The sequence below is a fragment of the Perna viridis genome, chromosome 1 (genome assembly GCF_037379345.1).
Source record: "Perna viridis isolate PV_CMFRI_1.1 ecotype Kerala chromosome 1, ASM3737934v1, whole genome shotgun sequence".
Taxonomy (NCBI): Eukaryota; Metazoa; Mollusca; class Bivalvia; order Mytilida; family Mytilidae; genus Perna; species Perna viridis.
In genome coordinates, this window is record NC_142445.1 from 45,986,755 (window position 1) to 46,011,150 (window position 24,396).

At 32.3% G+C, this 24,396-nt stretch overlaps 2 protein-coding genes across 2 annotated transcripts; both read right to left on the minus strand.

The window, feature by feature from the left end:
- Nucleotides 1-913: 913 nt before the first annotated feature.
- On the minus strand, nt 914-4,007 carry LOC148629004 (ceramide kinase-like). Its single transcript, XM_088572073.1, has 4 exons — nt 3,950-4,007; nt 3,203-3,266; nt 2,134-2,947; nt 914-1,958 (listed from the first exon to the last, which is right to left on the minus strand). Exons 1-3 carry the CDS (start codon nt 4,005-4,007, stop codon nt 2,578-2,580), a joined length of 492 nt encoding a protein of 163 aa, XP_088428199.1. The 3' UTR covers nt 914-1,958; nt 2,134-2,577.
- A 17,006-nt stretch (nt 4,008-21,013) lies between these two features.
- Nucleotides 21,014-24,165, minus strand: LOC148629005 (ceramide kinase-like). Its single transcript, XM_088542267.1, has 8 exons — nt 24,044-24,165; nt 23,694-23,864; nt 23,387-23,509; nt 23,112-23,175; nt 22,500-22,867; nt 22,071-22,280; nt 21,728-21,912; nt 21,014-21,511 (listed from the first exon to the last, which is right to left on the minus strand). The coding sequence occupies exons 1-8, from the start codon at nt 24,126-24,128 to the stop codon at nt 21,302-21,304; spliced, it is 1,416 nt and encodes a 471-aa protein (XP_088398393.1). The 5' UTR covers nt 24,129-24,165; the 3' UTR covers nt 21,014-21,301.
- Nucleotides 24,166-24,396: the final 231 nt, after the last annotated feature.

Here is a 24,396-nt window from a genome sequence, read left to right on the forward strand (position 1 = left end):
CCGATGGAGCAGTGTAGCAAATAGAGTCGTCACATTCTGAGACGTTGTATATATATATATATATAGGTTTTCCTTTATTACATCACAAATTGAAATCCCTTGTACTTTTCATTATGGAAATTAGAGGGATGATGATATAACATATAAATCCTGAATCAGTGATTCTGTAAACTATTGTATGATTATAATATGCTAAAATAAAACCAGGAATACAAAATGAAAACCACTTCATCAGATCAGTTAAATAGCTTAAAGGGTTTTCCTCAAATTAGGTAGGCTATCCGGGGGCTAGGCGCTCTGCCCACAGAGTAAATGGGATGTGTGCCCCAGGTGGTGGAATGGGGTACCCCTGGCGTGTTACATGCTGGGGTTGTCAGGCTATAATACGGAAAATCTGACCGCAAACCATAGTGGTGCACCGTGTTGGGAAAGATGCCACGTTCCTCGCACGTTAAAGAACCCTGCTGTGGTATTCGATAGGAGTAGGAAACTTTGCGCTCCGCCACAGGAGGCTAAATTGCCCGACCTTACCCATCCCCTCTTTTTCCAGTGGCAATCGAGGTTTGTCGACACTATTGTCCTTGTGTCCCATCCTTTTTCTTCATTTCATGTTCATTTTATCATCCATTTCATGTTCATCGTCTGAATGTAGCTGAAATATTGCTGCTCGGACGTTAAACCCCAACAAACAAACAAACAAACAATCAAATTAGGTAGAAAAATACTAAGGAATATCATTGACTTCGAAAAGAACCAGAGTAAATTTTAACTATGCTTTTGTATTGTTTATCTACCTCATTACAGCGAAAATGTTTGCGCAATTATTTCTGCGTATTAAACGAAGTGTCGCTTGAGTGCAGGTGACAGATATGTAAATGTATCTTGTTTTGTGGAGTAACAAATGCGTTGAATCTATCGTTCTGTGTAAATGTTTAATAGCATAAATGTAGATAGGTAATAAATAATAGATACTTATTTCAGACAATCGAACGAGGGTGTCTTAAAACACTAAAATCGTCAGTAAGATATATCAATAAAACATTCCTCAGTGGATTCAGTTGTATGTTCGCAAGTCCAGTTTACAGTATCGTACACTTAAAACTGAAAATTTCGTACCGATTAACTTTATTAAAGTAGACTTCACACGATGCATAAGTGGAAGCAGATACCTCTTTATCAGTTTATTTACAATGTTTCATCTTGGTGTTCAAACGTTATCAGACCGAATTCTATATACGAATAACACATCTGGTTCTAGTCTATTAACAGATCCAAGTCATATCACTATCCAGTGAAATGAAATAGTATTAGAACCATCCTTAACTGACATGATTGTATTGAGTTGAAAACCGGGGTTGGGTTTGTCAATGTTATTCAGTCGGCAACATCTCCAAAAAATTTAACAACCTTCCTATGAAATTTGACATCGAAACTTGGTTCTGTTAACCGGATTGCCTCGCCGTCACAATTGATATAACAGTCTTTTTGAAGTACTTTCTTACCATTTTTATTTGTTACTGTAGGATCGGTTAGATGTATCCTGAGACAGAAGTTTTCGATATTTGGAACTACATATGTTTAGACTAAAATCTCATAGAAACATTTTCTTGATAATAAATTGTGAGTTTTTTTAGACTGTTTAATGTATATCTTTAATTTACTGGTATTTATAAAAAAGCTAATTTTTATGATTTGAATATTTAATAATTTAGGTTGTCAACTAGGAAGAAAAGTAATGTCTCTTCTCTAAATCTGCTTTTTTTATTCACTTACACAGTCAGGTAGTTCTTCTTTAACCTTTGTTAGCTGTAAGATATGATCGGTCAGAGCGCATTTATGTGTAGTGTAAACAATGATAGAATCCTGTCAAAAGTGAGGTTTCATTCGTCCTGACTTCTCTTTCATCATAATAGCATGGGAATCGACTGCATATACTCGGTCTTCTTCTTTGATTGATTCTGTAAGACATGGATTTATTGTCAATGCTAAAAGAAGTGCAGACATTTCACATGGAAGGGAGTCTTGTTAAATGTTATCACTGTTTTAATTAATTTCTTAAAAGAAAAAAAACAACAAAATTCACATTAATACAAATTCAAATATGTATTGATCATTTTGATTAATATAAAATACCTTTTTGTTCGATTTCTTTTTTCCGCAGATCCGACAATGATGTTTTGCGATTGGTAGTGAAATTTGTCGCCCAAACAGTCGTCCACGCCTGGTTACTTTATCTCTCGAAGTTGGGTAATATTCAACTTTTACACCAATTTCACGTCTCTTAAACATATTTGTCATAGGTATTACTGAAAACTTTTTAAAAAAAAATCATAGTGAGCATTATATAATCCATTCAAACTTAAAGTTCAAGGGCAATATTTTCTTCGTTTTAAATAATTATATTCTTGATATAGTATAAAAGGCTTGGTCTTCCAATGGCCGCACTAAATGCATGTACAATAAGCAGTATTTATATAAGATTGGTATTTTTTCATTTAGTTATTTTATGGCAAAGTTTTTGTCTTGTATAAGAGAATCATTCTATACTTTACTGCCGAAAAGAAGAAGATTAAACTTTCAATTGTATCTTAAAAGGCCCATCCATCTGAATTTTTCACAGTCATGCATCATATCTCCAAACAATCCAAATCCAAACACAAGGGCTGAGTATGACAGTAATTTTCCACCTTCATGTACACTCACAAGATTGGCATCAACTTGACCCCCTAATACGATGAATAGAACAGCAGTACGAGGACATCTGGTGCCATGAAGGTATTGTGCGATTACATCTCCGGAACCAGCTGGGATAATGCCAATCGGGAGTGAGGCCGGGATAATTTTGTTACCATGATTGTCATTGTTAACATTGTTGTCCTTTTGTATCAGGTTTACCAATCCGTTAATGCATTCACAATACGTTCCATCACCACCAACTACAACTATCCTGAAATAATTATAATAAAAAATGATTCTAATGCATTATTTTCATTTGTCGATGTTAATGTAACAAAACTTATTTTTTCACCCAAAATTGAGCTTGATACCTTTTGTGTAATGAATGATCTATGATGCTAAAAAACTTAAATTAGATTAGTACACACAATATTTCATACCGTATAAATTTATCAAGTGGAAATAACTGTTTTTTTTTTTTGTAATCATATTTTAATTTTTTGTACTTAAGCTTTGCTATACATACCCGTCTAAACGAGAAAGATCGTCATGTTTGAGTATCTCCGTAAGTTCTTTGGGTTGTTTAGTAACTGAAAAATGATAAAAGAAACCAATAAATGGTTGAGGTTGCTACTTATCTAGTTTTGTTTTTCTTGGAAGGATACCTTGAGTTAAACATTGTAATTGAATATAAACATGTCATTTTATTCTTTTTTTGTCAATGAGTATGATGCTTCATGTACTTTACGTAATCTTACAGATGAAATATAAACTTACTCCACACATATCAGCATGAATACAACAATCTTTGAACTATGGTGCAGCAAATTTCTCATACACCTTTGATGCTTTCTTTTTTCCACTGTTAGGATTTACTATCACCAAAAGTCTTTTTGTTGAACCTACAAAAATAATAAGAAAGCCGAGAATTCATCCTTAAAGTGACAGATATCTTCAATACCCCCCAGAGATGGTTACATGTCTATGTCTTAACTTTCTGTTTCTTTTCCGTATTACATAGAATATTTTCACAAAACTCTTTTCATACGCAACTCTTAATATATTTTTGGCTGCTATGGTATCTAAAACGTAAAGGAAATAAAATCAATATAGAATGGAAGCACATGGTATGACTATGAATATGAAAGACTTCATTTGATTTTATGCAGTGCAAATAAGAGCATCCTATCACTAAACACACTAAAGCTCTTTTGATATAAAGTTTCATTTCACATTATTTTAGCTAGTTTTTCATCTTCATCAAAATACCTACCTATAGATCTTCCATCTTCTGAAGAAGATATAGTGCAATATCTAACATCATAGGTCATCGTAACTTTACTACCATTCACAAAATACATACTTTTCACAGTTCACTTGTGTTTTATAAATCACGATGAATCTCGGAGTCGTGTCCTTTATATACGTAAAGATAGTTTCCAAATTTACTTTAAATAGATTAAAAAAACAACCTTTGCAGCACATTTGTTTTGTATACGTAATAATACGGGATCTTTGTTATCTTAAAAAACTTATTATTTGTTGACTCACCGTGATTTTTAAAAGGTTTTTCGTTGATATTAAGTGTGTCAATGACTTTTCTCCGAAAGTTTAAATCAATAATCAGCATTGTTAAGAATATGATTTTAATATGAAAAGCTTTTTTAACGTTTTGTATATTACCTGTTTGTTGTTACGTCTTGTTTATGATTATTGAGATTGTTTGAAACTGTTAAAACAGAAATTGAACTTCGTAAAAAAATACAAAGGAATTATAAATTATTTTTTAAGTACTAATTTATAAATTTATTGTTTAGATCGAATTGCTAAAAATTGCAAGATCTCGTACTAGTGATTAGATGTAAAACGTTTGTATTAACTAATTGTAATAAGAACAAATAAAAATAGTACTCTGCGCTCTTTGCTTTGGAAAATTGTATCTACTTAAATATGTAGTGTAACTTTAGGTACGCTCTTTTGGTGATGGAAGCAAAAATATCCTGACAAAAGTTCATAAGTCATTAGCTTCCAATTCTTTTCATCATCAATTTGATTGAATAAATAAGGAAAAAGCAATGTTAAACTAGGTTTTATCCATATTTAATCCACTCGTCTGAGGATACATTTCAATGAAATTAATAGTCATCCCTTTTTTTTCTAAAATTTCAAGTCGGTAGACACGGTTATGAAGTTCTGAAACAAGAGGTCAAAGTATCACGCTAAAGATTTATTGGCCTAATAAATGTGTTTATATGTCACTGTTCAAGGCTAGCTATTCCCCACTTAGTTAGATTTATTCGTTTTCAGCGAAATATCAATAACAATCTTTTACCTATAATTGTGTCTTAAGAAATATTGTGAATAGGAAACTACGAAGACGGACTTCATAATTTAAAGGGATTTGCTGCTGATATAACTAAATACCTTACAAGTACTGTGTTTTGTATATTCTCCACTTTTCATACAGTTTCATTCATAATGTACAGAAAACCTTGGTTCTCGGATTTTTCACTACGCAGTTACATTTCCGACTTATTACAAACGACCTTGACGTTGTTTATCATAATTTTAATCCTTCAATTGTACAATGCAACACATATAGTGCTTTGACGATCATGGAAAAAATACGCCTCAAAGAAAAATAGTGTAACTGAAGAAAATTTGAGAGGAAACCCACTGGAAAAGCCGGGGCAACACAAAATGTTACATAAGACAAAGGATCTAGAAACTGAAAAAAAAAACAGATTTTCCAAATCACTGAATGAGTGAGCACTCAATGGTTCTTACAAAGCTCGGTGAAGGTAAAGTCTACTGAGAGAGGGATTTGAGAGGAAGTTGTCTTTCATTGAAAACTGACATCCCATTTTGGTCAACTAGTGTGTCGACAATATAGAGAACAAAATAGAGGGCTTAACCTATGGAATACATAACCTTGTCAAAAAGGTTTTTTTGTGTAAGCCACTGGGCCTTTGTAGGTGTAATGTTTACAATTTCTTGCAAAACAAACGATTTTTTAGATAACACTCCCCACACTGAAGCATCTGATATAGAATTATGTCTCCAAATGGAGAATAAACTACGAGTATTTCATAGTTTCTTCAACCAATGATTTCTGTGCTTCTTTACTATTCTTAATTTAAAAATTTATGAATAAATTATATGGAGATGATTATCAAATCGAAGATTATTAAATGATGAATCACCATTATCTATTTACAAAGATAATGGAGTCCGAAAAATATATCATCTTAGAAAATTGATCAAATAAATAGAAAATCGAAATCCTAAAAACAATGTTAAACACGCATGGAGTTAGCTAAAGGTCTCCAAAGGGGGATTTCAAAATAGCTATTTTTGTTAACACCCAAAGTTTATTGAAATTTTTCCCATGATTTGAAATGAATTCAGAAAGTTTTTTTAATCGTCATCCTTTAAGATACGTTGTATTTTCAGCTATTTTTTTATATGGAACAGAGTAAATGTAATTAAATTGAAAGTAGGTATCACAGTGGTATCGACTATCAAATTACGTTCAAAAACCACAAAGCCTGCTGGGTGGTTTCCCTTGATTTAACCATTAACTAAAAGGTACAAATTTAGTTCGTTTGTTTTGTTGGTAACTTGAAAATATTGTACTTATATCTAGTGCTTAATCTTTAAGATAGATACATTAAAGACGCGGCTTATCTTGTCAATGTAATTTCTAAGATTTTATATAAAATATCCTTTATCTTAATACTTGTCAATATTTCAAATCAATGTTATCTTGATATTATCTACCGATATTGAATTAAAGTTCATGGTTATTTTATTATTTTTTTATTATTTTTTTTGGCAAGCAACATTATCAACATAGATTATGTGTTCTTGTGCTGTCTAATCCTGTGTTTTTCTTTTATAGGGAAGAAAGTTAAAACAGTATAATATTGTTCTTGAATGTAACTGTTGTAAACTGGTAATTTCAATGGAGAAGAAGTTATTCACAACGTTCCGTAAAGTTTAGACATTAGAGAACAATAAAATACACTGCATTCCCTTAAAGGAGAGGCATAAATAGACACAACTCTTGTACTTTCTATTGCATTTCAATTACCTACGGATCTAATCCTTTTCGTGCTGAAGCGCATAAGGCCGTCACCAAAGTATTCCAATGTTGCCTGTCCAGGGACCAATTAATGTTGGACTTCAAGATGCTATTTAGCATTGCAAAATTTTTCACTTGCTTTTGAGATTCTTGCTTTCACATCTTTTTCCTAGATGCAATCTTGTGCGGTTTTACAAAGTCGTTTATTTTCTACAATGCCTAATAAGTCTAAGGTGATAGCTTCTTTTTATTCGTTTTTTTGGCGTCAATGTTTCAAAAAATCTGTTTTGCTATATTGCATATCATCTGTTTTTTTTCTTGAATGGCTCGATGGCGATGAGAGAGACGGGCAATTTCATCTGCAAAATTCAGGTCTCCAAGCCCTTCATTTTATGTCCAGGTGATACTTCTCTGCAATTTGCTGACGGTTTCATTCATGATCAATCAATATACAGGTTGAAACTTAAAGGAGAAAGAAGACACCCTTGCTTGACTTCCGAGTGTAATTTGTAGTCCTCTGTGAAGGTCTTTCTACATATAATCTTGAGGCTAAGGTTAACATATAACATTCTAATGATAGTTATTAGCTTTTCAGGAATGCAATAAGGCGAGCAGAAGATTTTCTATAGCGCTGAAAGGAGAACACCGTCAAACACCTTCGTAAAGTCAATGAAGTTTATGTACACGGAAAAGTTCCACCCACTGCTCTGCTCTATGACTTGCATGAAGGTGAGTATCTGGTCTGAACACGATCTCTCCTTTCTAAATCCTTCTTGTTCTTTTCATAGGAGCTTGTCCATTTTTTTTTCTGTTATCCTGTTCAGAATGATTCGATTTAATATTTTGCTGGTGAATGAAAGAAGCATTATCTCTCTCCAGTTGTTACAATTCGATATGTTTACTTTTTAGTTCACTTTACAGTGGGTCCCATGCTCCAAAAGATGATGTTTTGTCAGTGGGCCATATTGTTCTTAGTATATATGTTAATACTTTTGGTGTTTGTTGTTCCTTAGCGATATTTTGTTTTCAATCTTTCACTCACAGGTTTCCATTCTAGTAAACACCTGTGCACCTCATTTGATGTTATAAATGCAACTTCTTTACTGTGATTGTCATCTGATCTTTCTGATTATAATATCTGATTTCCTGATGTTAGCTGTTTTGACGCATTTCCTGTCCATCTTGTTTCACTTATTCCTAATAGATCAACCTAACAGTTTTCGTATAGTTTTCTCTCTTATTACTTGCGTCAACTTCCCTGTCTGATAGAGGGTCCACACATTCCAGCAGCCCACTGTACGCGTTGTTTTTGGCCGAAGGATATCCGGGTTTGGTAGCCGTCGCACTTCAAGTTTAATTGTAAACATTTAATCGTTCAAGTGAATTTCATAATACCATTATTTCAAAAACGATAAAATAGCCTGGCTACTTTGATCTATGTATCACAAATAGTTTTAAGATGGTTAAAAAAGCTGAAAGGATTTCTTGATAATTAAATAGAATACTTCCATAATAGTACTTTTTCATCTTCATAAAAGTTTTTCATCTTTGACCTTTGAAAGATGTTAAGATGTGCGAACACAATATAAATTATGTGGGTGAAACATCCATCCCAACAGGAGTTTGTCAACCCCTACATTAATCGCACGTCATATAATCATGTTGGCAAGAGTTCACCTGACTGTAATCTGGAGTTAGTTTAAAAGAGTTTAAATAGGAATCTGGAATCAAAGACCATTCTTGCTTTTATCTTTTTTGCAAATACCGATAAAGTAAACAATGTATTACTTTTACTTTTATAAATATCAAAAATATTAGGAGTGAATTAAATTTCATCATGAATGAATATAGAAAAAGAATGACAGTTATACTTATTGTACTAGCACAAAACGTAGTAATGAATTTTACTCTGTTTTAGACTTCTATAAATAGGTCAAAATGCTGGGTATATTCATCAGAATCTGCTGTGTATATCGACCCAGATCCAACTCATTCATTACACAGTCTTATAGGTACCATCCAACCATATCTTGAATTTATAACAACCAATGCAGAACATTAACATTCTTCAGCAGAGTGTGTTAGGCAGAGTAAATGGACATATTGTACCAGGTTCAGGTGTTTCATAATTGTATCCACTATACCAAATGGTATTATGCCAATAAGGATTGGTAATGACACTATAAACGTTGATACTGTAAATGGTTGTTGCGGTCAACAATATGACTTTCAAACATCTTTCTTATTAAACCTTTGATTCGCTTAAAGAAAATACCATTACTACCAACAGCAACAATCCTGAGATAAAATGTCATTTTTTACAATATGTTATTTCGTGCTTCTCCTTGTAATTAAATATCTTATATCCTACGTATTATTCTTTAATGAAATATGATATATGTTTACTAAGATAATATTTGGATTTAACCCAGACAAAATTAATCGGTGAGTCTAAATCAGTGCATTTATTGCATGATATTTATCAGCATTTAATTGTAATAACAGCCATATGGAAATAAGATGGTACTTTAGTTTATTTTTATGCGTTAATATGAATTAGACAAAAATGAGAGATTTGAAAGAACCAATGTGTATTTAATTTAAAACTGAAAGAAACATATATATGAGAAATTCCAACATATGTTTTCTTATGTTTTAAAACATATGGCAACAAATGTTTAGAACTGGTATGGTAAAAAATATTTTCGTGCCATTAAACATACAATTTCGTGCGATAAAAAATACAAGAACTCACATGTTTTCAAAAATCATGTGAAAACCATACCCTTTTCATATGTGAAATCCTTCTGAAAACATGTAAACACCGTATGATTTTTATTTAATTGATTTCCATGATTTAATTCGTTTGTCAGAGACATGTTTTTATATATTTTTCATAGTGGTCATAAACAATGGTTAACATATGTTTTTCAGATCCTTTAATATCAATTTCCGATGACGTTTTATCGTTAAACAATCTTAGTTTCGGAAATTTAATATATCGCAAAGAGCTTGAAATAAAGGATACTACAGATAATGTATAGTCAGCCTCATATCTTGACCTTCTCTTAGAGATCGATGGTAAAGGAAAACTATTGAACAAATTATACGACAAAAGCGACGACCTTTCATTCCGTATTGTCAACTTTCCTTTCATCTTAAGCAAAACCCCTTCAGCACCTGTGTTTGGAGTTTTTTTTATCACAACTCATACGTTATGCCAGAGCTTGCCGTAACAGTGCAGACTGTTTGAGTTGCGCTAGACTTCTGGAACAGGATTATGTTGCTACAAGATTGAAGTCATCATTACAAACGTTCTATGGTCGTCATCATGAACTCGTGGATTGTTACGGCTTATCCATCTGCACCATGAAAACTGTTTTGTTCAACGTGTCATAGTTTTCATATCCTCTTTTGTCTTCCCCGGACTTGACTTTTTATGAGAACACGGCGGTTGTTTCTAGAAAAGCACAGGACGCCTAGCCTACCGGTAAACCTGGTATATGCTCCATGTTTTAGCGGAGTCCGAATTCCCCATTCACTTTTGTTACTTTGTATGAGTTATGATGATTATTTTATGTACTTAGTTCATTTTGTCTGTTTTCCATGTCCTGTCTTTGTCCCTGGGCAACATTCTTTTGATTTCAGCTAGAATCTTGGTACCCTTGATTACTATTTAGCAGCATTAGAATCAAACGCATAGAAAGAAAACTATACCTCTTTGGAGTTCTTTTTAGTTCTTCGATGATAATTCTCTTTCTTTATGCATTTCTAAGGTGCCCGACTGACCTTCCAATAGAATTTGTCTTAATCAAAAATTGAATAGGAAGAGTTTTGATTACAATTTTTCAGCATATGAACACGTTAGTTCGATTTTTTTCATTGAAGTCTTCAGAGTATTCATAGTCCTACATTAACGTCTATTCATATTGCCCAACTTTCTTATAATATTTCATCATAATCATTATAGTGATTCAGAAGATCTCGGACTGACGTTTCTAGCATGTTTGGGGCCATCCATGCACATCTACATATAATGCCAAACTTATTTTTATCTAAATCCCCTTTGTTTTCATAAGGGTTTCAATGGAAACCTTGAGTGGCCACTAAACCACACGAGCACCACAAAAAGTGCATTATTGTAGAGGACATGGAGGTCCTCAACCTTACTGTGTTTTAATTGATTTATGTAACAACATCGGAGATGTGGTCTGATTGATATGAGGAAGTCATCCACCAAATGAAAAGCAATGAATAATGAAAATTCTACAGGTCACCGCACAGTCTTTGCTGATGGGAAAGATCCACATTATAAGGCAAACTGTTAAAGGCCCCAAAATAACAGTTCATTAAAGACGAAAATCGATCTAATCTTTACACACAAAAAAAAACACACACACAAGACAAAACAGAAAAAAACAAGTGTAAAACGAAAAACAATCAAAAATGTCATAGTTTTCCTTTCCTCTTTCGTCTACACAGGACTTGATTTTTATGAGCAACTCGGGTGTGTTTCTAGAAAAGCAGAGGACGCTTACCCTGTCGGTGCATGCTCCAAGTTTTAGGTGGAGTCCGAATTCAACGTGTTATTTTGGTTTATTTGGTTTGTTTTATGATATGTTTGTTTTCCATGTCTAGTCTTTGTCCCTGGATTACATTCTTTTGATTTCCGCTGGAATCTTGGTTTTCTTGATTTCTTATGAGAGAGTATTTCTCGTTTTTAGCATCACAAAAAAATCGAATCTACAAATTTCCTTCGAAAAAAAAATGGATGGATAAAAAAAGTTGAAGATTGTATGGACAGTCCGTACTCGTTTGATCTATACCTTTTAGACTAATTTCGATATCATTGGTAACACAACGAGGGATTAAGTGTGCCAATATTGTTTTCATCATTTTAGATAGTCGCATTTCATTCATTGATTTGTAAAACATATTTGATATAGAATACTTACGTATGCAGAATAGAAACTGTGAATACTTTTCAAAATAATAAGGGGCACTTGTTTGACATAAATTTCTACGATCGGTTGATTGCTTAGTGTTCATATAATCAGACCATACGTGTTTTATTCAAATATGGTTTGTACCGTACTGGTTATGTATAAAATGACCCGAATAACTTACAACAGATACACATTATGAGCCATACCTAACACTGACATAAGCTAAGATTTCATTTCCATTTGCGCTGATATCTTGAGTAAATCCAGAGATGGGAAAATATCTAAATGTATATAATTTTTTACTTTTCTGTTCAAACACGTCCAAAATGTTTTAAAATAAGATTTTCTAAAAAAATCGTAATAAATCTTTGGCTTGTATTATTTCTGAAAATGAAAATAATCATTATAGAATACAGAGGTCGATGGTTAATTTAGTGCAAAAATATCTTTTCACTAAACACAGTTAATTGAATTTTTTACACAAATTAAATTATGCTTTTTAAATATCTTTATCATCTTCATTTGTAATCTACCTATGCTTTTCCCACTCCCCTAAAGATATAATTACATAGACAAACTCGTACGTCACCATTAATTTACTACCATCATTCAACAATTACACCTTATAACTATTAACTTGCGCTTTACAATAACACTGAAAGATATGAAAAACAAAAACTGCCAAAAAGTGTTCTGCGAAATATATCATGTTTTTTAAAGCGTTTAGTATTTAGTATTGGTAAACTCAGCATCATTTTAAACTGTTTGATTCTATGTAAAATGTTTCAATAATATTCATTGAAAATTATAAGCACAAACGATTAGGCTCAAGTAGGCTTAATATACATGTATCACTGAAAATTATGAATACATCAAAGGTAGAAAAAAATGTTGGTACAATTTATAGTACTGACTTAATTCATTTCATAAGTTGGCATAGGAATTTTTGGTCATCTACGTAGATAAAAATGATGACTTATATCGGAAAAATACCGGGAAAAACGTTCTTCAAATATGTACAGTGCATTCTCACATGTTCATATATAATACATTTTAATGCAATGATCAGGCAAATGGGGTTACACGTATTTTTTCATGTTTGTTTTGTTTAAACACAATAATTCACTTAGAATCCTCTAACAATTGAAAATGGTACTGAGTGACTTGATTAAGAAATACAGTTTCAATTGTCAAATAAGGAATAAAATACAGGAAACAAATCTGTAGTGTATCAAGTCCAACTTTTAACCAACGAGATTGGTCTCCATCATCAAGAATTGTTACTATATTGTAAGGTGTGTTTCTTAGGCAGATTGAATAAACATTACAGTGATACTTATTTGTGTATCACTGTTACTATATAACTAACATGATAAGTACATATTGATCTGCTCTTAACTCGTGAACGAGTAATCAAGGAAACCAGGGTTATAGCGGTAATCAAAAGAATGTTATCCAGGGACTAAGACCAGATATGAAAAACAGACATACACAACAACGAACATAAAGTAACTACAATCATACATACAAAGTAAAAAAAGCAAATGAGCAACTCGGGCTCCACTAACAACTGGGAGCATGGACAAGGTGCACCGGTAGGGTAAGTGTCCTCTACTTTTCTAAAAACACCCGCCGAGTTGCTCATAAAAAGTCAAGTCCGGGGTAGACAAACGAGGAAAGGAAAACTATGACCCGTTGAATAAGTAAGTTTTCATGGTGCTGATGGATACACCATAACGATCCACGACTTTATGATGACGACCATAAAACGTCTGTAGTGATGACTTCATTCTTGTAGCAACATAATCCTGTCCCAGAAGCCAATTTGTTAGAGTTCTAGCGCGATACAAAAAGTCCTAAAGTTTGGTCAGTAGTTTTTCTTTACCATCGATTTCTAAGTGTAGGTCAAGATATGAGGCTGACTTCACAGTGTCTGTAGTATCCTTTATCTAAGGTTCTTTGGGGGTAGATGCGATGTATTAAATCCCCCAAACTAGGTTTTCTTTAAGATAATACGTCATATATATAGCGGAAACTGAGATTAAAGGATCTAGCTAAACGATATTCTTTATTTCGGATCAGATCAGCTATAAAGCCAGCCTCATGAGAGTGAAGGAATAGGTCAGCAAGTAAAGGAGCACAATTTGTTCCCATTGGAATGCCGACCGTTTGTTGAAAAACACGTCCACCACACTGGACAAATATGTTGTCGATTAAAAATTCCAGCATTTTGTAAACATCTTCCTCTGTATATTTGGAAGATGATTTGGAATTATTTCTTACAAAGTATGAGGAATCTCTACCAAGAACTATATATTTGTATCTATGTGTACCATCTTTTTTGGAAAAAAAACAACGATGTATAATGTTTTAAGTCGGGATTTTAACTGAGTATTGGGAATAGAAGTATACTGTGTTGAAAAATCATAGGTTTTAATGCTATTATATTCAGACAATAGTCTTGAACTGATTGTCTCCAAAAGGTCTTTCGAATTTTTCAGGATCCTTATTGAATTAATACCACTACGGGAGTAACAAGTGTTGTGGTAGGACTGCAGACCCTCTTTGACAGTTGTGAGTATAGAAGTTAAAAGTTTTGAAAGAGGTTTGGTGGTACATTTTGCAGATCCAGCTATGAAATGTTGTTTGTATGGATTCTTGTGAAGTTTAGGAATCCATTGCATAGACGGTAAATCACAATCATCGTCCTTGGTAGAGAGACCAAAAGACGATAGCACAGATTTATGGTTTTCCACAATCTCTTCTTTTGTATTATTTTCTACGTCTACCTCTGATAATAAACATTGGATGTAAAACGCTTTGCAGACAAAAGCAATGTTGTTTTGGGCTTTGTCTGCTTGTACGACAATATATTTGTCATGTATAAAAGATAATGTTTTTTTCTACATCGGGGTCTTTGAAAACTGGTGTAGCCTTAGCACGTATTGACCTACTTACAACTTTCATTCGTTTCAAAATTAAAGACTTCACGGCCTTTAACCTCTCTGACAGAGAATCAATGTCTTCTTGTTCTCGTTTTATCCCTTTTCTTGCATAGTCCTCGCGGCATCCATAAGAACTTTAAAGTTATAATTCCAATTTATGGAGCGTGGTTCACGGTACTTGGGACATTTAGAAAGGATATTACGCAGAGATTCGTTTTCGATGATGGTTAAATCTCCCGTAACGACATGACCAGAAGGACCAGAAATTTTTGCAAGAAATGTTTAGGTGGTTTAGCCTTGAAGTCCTCAATCTCGAGGTTCTGCAATAGCCTTTTATAATTGAAAATTTTGGATGCGATGGGTGAAGTATAGGAATATGAAATAATTGGTATGGATTTGTCTTTGTAATATGGTGGAGTTTTGTTGGTAACGTTTTTGTGATGAAGGATGTTAGCCAAATTAATTGCATCTATACCTTTGTTGACAAACGGTAGTGGAAGAAATGATCGTTTTTCGTCATCTTGACTTCTTACACAAACTGGTTTAGAGTCTGTGGAAACCAATATCCAAAATTATGGCAACAAGTCTGTATAATGATGATGTGGGGTCAGAAATAGGAGTGTCAAGACTTGTTTTGTAAAGAGAGTGTAGTAGAGTGAGAAGTATAGAATAAAGTTTGGTTCTAATGTGATGAAGTCCAAGAGGTTTTTGTATGAAAGGAAGAGGAAGGAGACCATCTATGGGGACATCATGTAACTTAGGTGACGTATAGTGGCGATGGCCATGACTTTATTCCGTCTTGGATTTTTGTGCTATTGTTATATTAACTTCAAAGGTTTCCTATACTTTTGATGTTGTCAATACATCCGTAAGGTATTGCAGTACCTAGTCTGCGTATCCAGTACTCCTCTCTTTCCCTACAATAGTTTTTACTTAGAACGGGACTGTTCGCAGTATGGTAATATTTTTTCTATAATACGAACTTTCATAGAGATGATAGAATGATCTTGTTGATTAAAGTGTTGATAAACTGTTAGAAATTTGGTGGTGTAAATTCCAGAACGATGACTGCGTGATCGTAATGCGATACATGGATCGAAGTGAAGACAATGGTGATTTGAAAAAAAGTTTTTCTTAAACAATTTTTTTGTCATTTGCATTAAGGAATCTCGAGAAATAAACTACACTAAAATGTATGTTTTGAACCTTTTATTGATTCGGTTATACTAACCTGAACCTATGTGTGCTTTTACCATTAAGAAGTAATTGCATCAAACGAAGGAACATCATTTGGCAACACTGAATAGCTGGAGAACAAACCCCACAAAGCAGTAGATTTAAAGCGGTCGTCACTGAAATACGAGCGACAGTAACTCAAATAAAATCCATAGTTGAATTCAAGAGGTTCGGAAAAAAAAACAGCACTCAGACAGAATGTTGCTCGTCAATGATCAAGTACGGAAAAAAGACATTAAGTATCAAGCTGGCTTTTGCAACATGATAATAAAACGTATTGTCCAAACTAAAGTTAGCTTCCTCATTCTACATTTAAATGACACAGGAAATATGACGTACTTAAGAAAGTTATACTTAAATTAAGTGGTTAAGGTTAGTCAACAGTTGGATCATCCTTAGATTTCCTTTATTGATTGAAACACTTGTATTGTTTTGACCAATGTAAGATGGTATAAAAAACATATATTTCTTTCAGACTACCGAGTACTTCCTTTGTATAAGCGTTTTGGCTGTGTTGCTACAAGACGAAATTCACAACTTCAAATATCTTACGGTCAATATAATGAACTCGTTTTTTTTTTAATGACGTGGCCATCTTAAACATTGGAACATAATTCTACACTGTCACTTGCTTTCATTCTATCGTTCAGCTCTGATTTGACATTATATCGGCATGCAACTAGTTGGATTGGGTGATTATAGAAATGCAATGGACGTTTACCTGTCTATACTCTGTGTTAAAGTGAATGTTGTTCATTTATTCTTTAGTTTTTGTGTATGTTTTTCTTTTGTTTTTGTTAATTTGTGTTTAGCAGTGTGTTAGGTACGTTTTCTTGTTTTATTCTTTGTTTCCAGAATAAGAATATCAAGATTCTCGTTCTTATCATGTTGTCGTAGCTAATACTTTCTACTTGACAGTGTGATTATAAATCTGACTGACATTGATTTGTAGAAGAAGCTTGATATTGATTGCAAAATTTCGTTTGACAATTTCCTTATTTAGAGTTATGTCCAACGTTTAGGTTTATCTAAACTTTTTTTCAATCATTCAGTTGCCAGACTCGTTTGTACCAACTTAAATTGACATAGTAAATGGAAAAAGGAAATTCAGCCATAAAGCTTGTAAAGAGAATCAATATCCACTATGAATCCATTAATCAATGATACTTAACAATAAAAAAATTAAAATAATAAAACTAATTGATGATTTAAAACCAAAACAGCGTAGTATAAGATGTGTAACATCACGATAAACTATAAAGTCTTAAAGAAGGTATACCAAAATACAAACTACATATATTTGAGTGTTTCATTCAGAATTTCATTCATTTGATTACTGAGAATCATCATTTAAACTTTGTATAGTCATTATTTTGTTGCACTAAAAACTTTGAATAAAAAAGAACATAAATGTACTTTAAAATTTAAAGGGAAAAGTTGGTAGTAAAATGTAACATATAGACTGATTTACATAAAATTTCATTCACAGAAGATATTATATCGTTATATTTGGATTTAAATTTAAATACAGGGTTTCCACTTTTGTGAAATTGAATTTTATTACACATTTACAATTCATATTCTCTGCTTCAAATTTACACTGTTACAACATAGAAATATAACTTTAAAAAATTTATTCAAAATATCCATTCTCTCAAATATGAAAAAAAAATCGATTGACTGCAGATACATTTTCTCAAAAAAATTTCATTTTGTTCTAGTAGTACAGAAAGATCACTTTTTTAAATAAAAGATATTCAAAGTATTCTCAAGATTGTTATCTATTTGACCATTGTAGTTTCTTCTTTCTATGCAATTGAAAATTGATTCCCTCGTACCAGTCCTAATCTTACAAAAATAAATGTTCCTTCCTTTATGATTTCAGCTACGTTAGCGTAAATATTTTCTATTTTTTAAAGGAACTCGCCGTGATTCCTCTGATCATGGTCAAAAATGGAAAATTTGAAAGAGAAAGCAATCTATGAGTAATAGAGGTCGTTAGTCATACATAAAACAGGTAATTATAGACTATATTTGGTGACAACCTTCATCGGGGGGGGGGGGTAAACATAACTAGTTCTATATTGTTCTAAGTTGTTTATGTGTAAGCCACTGAAACCTTTATAAAGCACCAGTTTTCTTACTGATGCCTAAGCTTCATTCATGTTTTTATTTCTTATTTATGCATTGCTTACTTTCTTGGTTTTACTGGTTTTTGACCATAAAGCATACAATACTATTTTTTTATCAATATTCAAATCGGATACATTCTCATACCAAATGAATTGCAAAATACCTTTGCTAAAATTATAGTAAATAAATGAACCATTTAACATAATTTATTCACAGTTAGAATACTATGAATTCCGATTCAAAAGGTAATTCAAGTAATGATGCCATGAACACGCTTGGTTTGTTTGTTTAGTCAGAACACAAGAATACAATAATTTGTTCTAAAGCTTTAACCTTGATCATGGATACATTTTGAGAAAGATGTTGGTAGTAGAAATATGAATTAGGAGATACCTATTCTATTGGAAAATTAAATTTTGTAAGAACAAGCAATTGCTCAACTTCTGCCCTTAAAAGACTTAGAAAGATATTGATAGAAAATGGTAATGTCTTTGCTTTCATTCCCTGGCATTTGATTTTTATCGTTTGCATGCCTCGTTATGCCATCATTTTGTAATTTAAATGGCTTGTATTTAGTTATTTAAGCACATTTAACCTTAGTTCATAGACAGAACTTGATTGTGCAATTGTTATTTCATTGCCTGATTTTGGTAAATTTGTTTTATATAGCTAGTTTTATGTAACCATATGTTCTGAAAAAAAGGAATGTTTCCTATTGAGAGTGATAATCACAAGTTCAGTTCAAATTACTTACAAACATCTTTTTTTTTTAATTTTGCTATTCATTTAATCAGATTGATCTAAAAGAGATATCATTTACATACATGCGACCATCTGTAGTGTATTGTTAACTATTTGTTTGGGTTTGTGTTATTCATATGGACATTTTGATATTAACTTTTAGAATGCATACACTTTGTTCAATAAAGTGCAAAATGGCAAGTGTTATCTTTTAAAATTTCGGATAAAATTCCCTTTTTTATCTTATACCAGTCCTAATTTAGATTACATGGATTCTATCTATCGATAAATCATCAATACGGTAAAAAAAATAACGTTTCTACCTGTTTAATGTACTTTTTGAACATATGCACACGTTTTCGCCACAAGATAATTGAAACTTTTGATAATATCCCCAAAAAATGTAATGTTGCCATTCAAGTTATCAAATTTAAATTTCAAATTAAGCTGAGATTATTTTTTTTAATCGCATTAGGAAATTGTTTATTATGATGAAATAGGCGAGTGATTTCGTGTGCTGTAATTGATATAACTAGTTTAATATTCCATCGCAAATCTGACAAAGACAGGGATTTGCAGAAGTTTGTATAAGAAATTAATTAGATGAAACTAGTAAAGATCCTTACTCGGTTTTAAAGGTTAACGCCATTGAGACTGAAATCTTGTTCTCCATGCTTCTAAGGGCCAAAGTTAAATTTGTATTCAAATGTAGGATTGATTCACTATTTCTTCAATGTGAATTAAAAGAATGATATATATTCTAATATATGACGTTCAAGAAAGGTTGTAGCAACTTTCTTATGCTTCTGCACAATATGTGGAGCGGATGTCTTAACTCAGATGCATTTGATTATTCTGTCTACTTCGACAAAAAATTAAACAACAACAATCCAAGCCTACGAATTGCAATGTATTGAAGTAAACTATCGAAGACGTTTAGAATACTTCCAGATTCCATGAACTTTACAGTTCACAGCAATACCTAGTATTGTAACTCATGAAAAAAGTCCTAGAAATATTCGTTGAAATCAAATATTTTAATTTCAGCTTCTTCCTATGATGGAGAGCTAAGGAAACATGATATCATTCATTTGTCTAAATCATATTACAAACTCTCCATGTGCATACTAACTCTTTAAAATGTATTATGTAGTTAAATTGATTTTGCTCTGTTCCAAAAGCTAAATTGTAAATGGTTAGCTGGGTACAAAACTAGAATTCGTGTTACTTATGAGATGTGATAGAAAATTCTTTATGCTGAAGAAATGTTGTTACAGACAAGTATAACATGGGTATTTAAATGAGAAGTCATTGGTTTAGTGATCGGTCTTCCTCAGTTGTAAGTCAAGATGTAAGGGAGACCTTTAAGTGTCTGTATTATCCATTATCTCAAATACTTTTGGAAATAAATGAAAATATATTGTAATTCTGTATTTTTTTTCAGTCATATAACATCATTTTTTCCCAGTAAATTCCTTTTTCTTCTTGAAAACTAGTACGAAATTTAACCTTTTGCAGAGTTCAGATTTGTTTTTATCAATTCTTATTATGCTTTTGCAATGTATCAATTTTTAATATTTTTCTTTGCTTGTACGTATGATTGTTTGTGATGGGGAGGACTTGTTGGTGTCCCAGGTTTTATTAACATCAGTTACAACTAACTTATCTTCCTTACATATAGAACAACGAATTACTCGCTTGAGTGACTCCGATAAGTGTAAAAGTGAATGAATTACATACTTGTGGTTTTGACAAATACCATTTAAATACTTGTAGATATTTACATAATTTGACCTTGTGGTTTTCTTAAAACCAATTCTGACCTGATGTTCTATCCCAATATATCCGATTACTTCATATTAACCGTAACCAAATAGTAATCAACGACTCCTATTTCATAAATTGTGTTTTTATTCTTATATTGCACATACATAAACTCTTATAATCGCAAAGAACACAAAACACAAGAAAGAAACAAAAATAAAAAATAAATGAATGAAAATTAAAGACAAAACACACAGAACAGAGGCAACAAAAGACAAACTAAATAGAAAAATACTGTCATCAACTGTTCCTTCATGTCAGTGGGGTTCGTTTTTACCGATACTACTTCTTTGTCCTTTTGAACTTCAAAATTATGTTTATGTCGTTGACACCATTAGTGACCTTAGCATCCCCAAAAGAGTACATGCAACATATTGAAACAGTATGATACTTAACTAGAAATAATGTTGAATTAAAAAAGACGTACGAATGTATTAATGTTTCTTTTTTATTTCAACTTTACAGTACATATTAACGAAGACAAAGTTATACCATCGTGTCAGGTGTATTTCCTGTCAGTTCACTCAAAACCCTCTTGATGTTCAAGTGTCTCATGAATGTGACTTTCATAATAGGCGCATCTCTTTCTTCAAATTGCTCTTAACAACGCAAAACATGAAATGTCACTTAAGAGCGAACCTTTACAGTACTAAAAATAACCTTAATCGTTAAGGTTGTGATGAATTCAAAACCGGGGTTGGTTTTGATTAGGTGTATCAGTCTGCAACATCTCCGAAAAACCGCACAACCTTCCTATGAAACTTAACATCGAAACTAGGTTCTGTTAACCGTATAGCCTCACCATCACAGTTAATGTAATAGTCTTTCTGAAGAACTCGCTTCCCATCTTTATTTGTTACTGTAGCGTTTGTTAAGTTTACTTTGTATCCAGAGACTGAATGTTTACTGACAAACTTGAAGTCATACTGCAAAAGAAAACAATATTATTAGATAATTCGAATAACAAAAACTATTTAGTTACAGTTATGTTAAACTTTAATTAACTATTATAAAAATTTACAACATTCATAAAAAAAAAAATGAACTACTTTGTTGTGATGCTAATACAAAATTTATAACCAGTAATGATAATTTGTAGATGATTTATTTATGTTCTACGAACAAACTAATTGATAACTTACACAATCGGGTTGTTCCTCCTTGACCTTGGTCAGTTGTGAGATATGATCAGTCAGAGAACATTTGTGTGTAGTGTACACCATAAGAGAATCCTGTCCAAAGTGAGGTTTCATTCGTCCTGACTTCTCTTTCATCATAATAGCATGGGAATCGACTGCATATACACGTCCTTCCTCTTTGACTGACTCTATAATACAGAATGATAGAAAATTACTAAGGAAAATGCTCTTTAAAATGGATTAACAACAGCTTAAAAGAGGAGAAAATTGTACATACATTTCTTAAATATACTACACATACAGAATAACATTTTAGACAGACATGAAGATGTATTACTATAGCTACCTTTTATTTCTGTTTCCTTTTGACGAAGATCCGATGTAGATTTTGTGCGATGTTTTCTGGAAAGGCTATTACTGTCTATAAATCCATTTGGTAATGAGATTTGTCGGCCATATAATCGACCACGCTTGATTCCTTCATCTTTCTTACCAGAGAAATATTCGACTTCAACATCAAATTCGCGTCTTTTGAACATATTAGCCAAGGGTATTACTGTAATTGAAAAAAAAATTCAATGTACAAAGGGTTTGATTAAATTGAACAATACATATGAATTGTCTTATTTACGCTCTGTGGTTTAATGAAACAATTTCCATTTAATTCAAGAGAAAAATGTAATAGAACAAGTCGTCATCAAATAATTTTATCATATGAATGTCAATTCGTCTTACGCGAAAAAAGAAACAAAGCAGTACAAAATCTTCAACTTACCATTATATCTTAAAGGTCCCATCCATCTGAATTTTTCACAGTCATGCATCATATCTCCAAACAATCCAAAGCCAAGTACAAGGGCTGAGTATGACAGTAATTTTCCACCTTCATGTACACTCACAAGGTTGGCATCAATTTGTCCTCCTAATAGGACATGTAAAACAGCAGTGCGGGGGCATCTGGTGCCATGTAGGTACTGTGCGATTACATCCCCGGAACCAGCTGGGACGATGCCAATCGGGAGTGAGGCCGGTATAATGTTATTACCATGATTATCATTATCAACATTGTTGTCCTTTTGTATCCGGTTTACCAACCCGTTAATGCATTCACAATATATTCCATCACCTCCGACTGCAACTATCCTGAAACGATAATTTTTAGTCTATTTTAAATCACATTTGAAGGTTGAGCTAAACAAAATATCAAATGAATTTTCTATCAAATGAAAAAAAAAATGTATTTTATATCAAATTGAATAAAAATGAACATGAATTTTAATTCCTTGTCACAGAGTGTTAATGTATGTTGTTATTTGATATGTCTTAACATTGAATAATTGTGAATTATAAAAAAAAATATCATTCACCATTTTAATTTTCTACCTACCCGTCAATATTACAAAGGTCATATTGTTTTAGAATCTCCGTGGGTTCTTTTGGTTTATGTGTAACTGAAATGAACAATAAAAATATTGAATATTTGAGGTTAGCGCAGTCACAAAAGCTTTTGTGGACTAAAAAAAATAACTAACGGACAAAAATGTTTGAACTTCATTAAGAATTTGTTACATTTATTACATATCCAAAATTAAACATAACTCTTGAGCGGTCACTTTATTCTGTTCCTATAAAAGACGGGATAGACGTTCAAAAATCACTTACCCCATACATCTGCATGGATTCCACAATCATCGAATAAAGGCACGGCGTACTTTGCGTACACTTTAAGTGCCTTCTTTTTTCCACTGTTAGGATTGATTATCACTAAGAGTCTTTTTGGCCGACCTACATAATGAAAGATTTTACAAAAAATTATTTTGTGCAAACTACAAATCCAACCATAACTTTATTTTTCATCACAATGTCAACACGAGTACTTCTTTCCGAACAAAAATAACGATTCTTCAAAGTTGCTACGAAAAAAATGAAAATAAGAAATTTACATGATGCATTAGAAATTCAAACGTACCTGACAAATTTGCTGTGATTTTATCCTTTAAGCCATTGATGTCTTCCATACAACCAGAGATGTTCACAGATCTTAGTTTCATTCTTTTATTATTTTTCCTTATCACGTAAAAAATACGCAGAAAATCGTCATCAGAGGCAACTCTCAACAAATCTTTCATGGCTATAATTTCTGGAAAGAAATACAGAAAATAATCAATGTAGAACATAGAATGCAAATACATTAGAGATATGATTAATTATGTGCGAAGGTTATAAGTTTTTCGTCGACACACTTAGTGGTCGTTTTAAATCTTTTAAGATGTATTCTCATTTTTCTTAATATTTTATCACCTTCTTCTATATACTTACCAATGCTTTCCCCATCTTCCGACGATATAGTTATATATCCAACCTCGTAGGTCACCGTAACCTTACTACCATTCATAAAAATCATTCTGTTTGCTGTTCACTTGTATTTTACCAATTACAATGACAGACGTCGTATCGTTACCTTTATATACATATAGGTGGTTTCCAAATCCACTAAAAATAGATTACTAAAAAACCATTTTAACATATACATTTGTAGGAGTGTAAAAACCGGATATTCTGTGAAATGGAAGTAATTAATTTATCAAGTAATCTTATATCTCATTGTAGACTCAACATCATTTATATTTATTTTTAGATTTTATATGTCAAGGATTCCATAGAATTTTGAT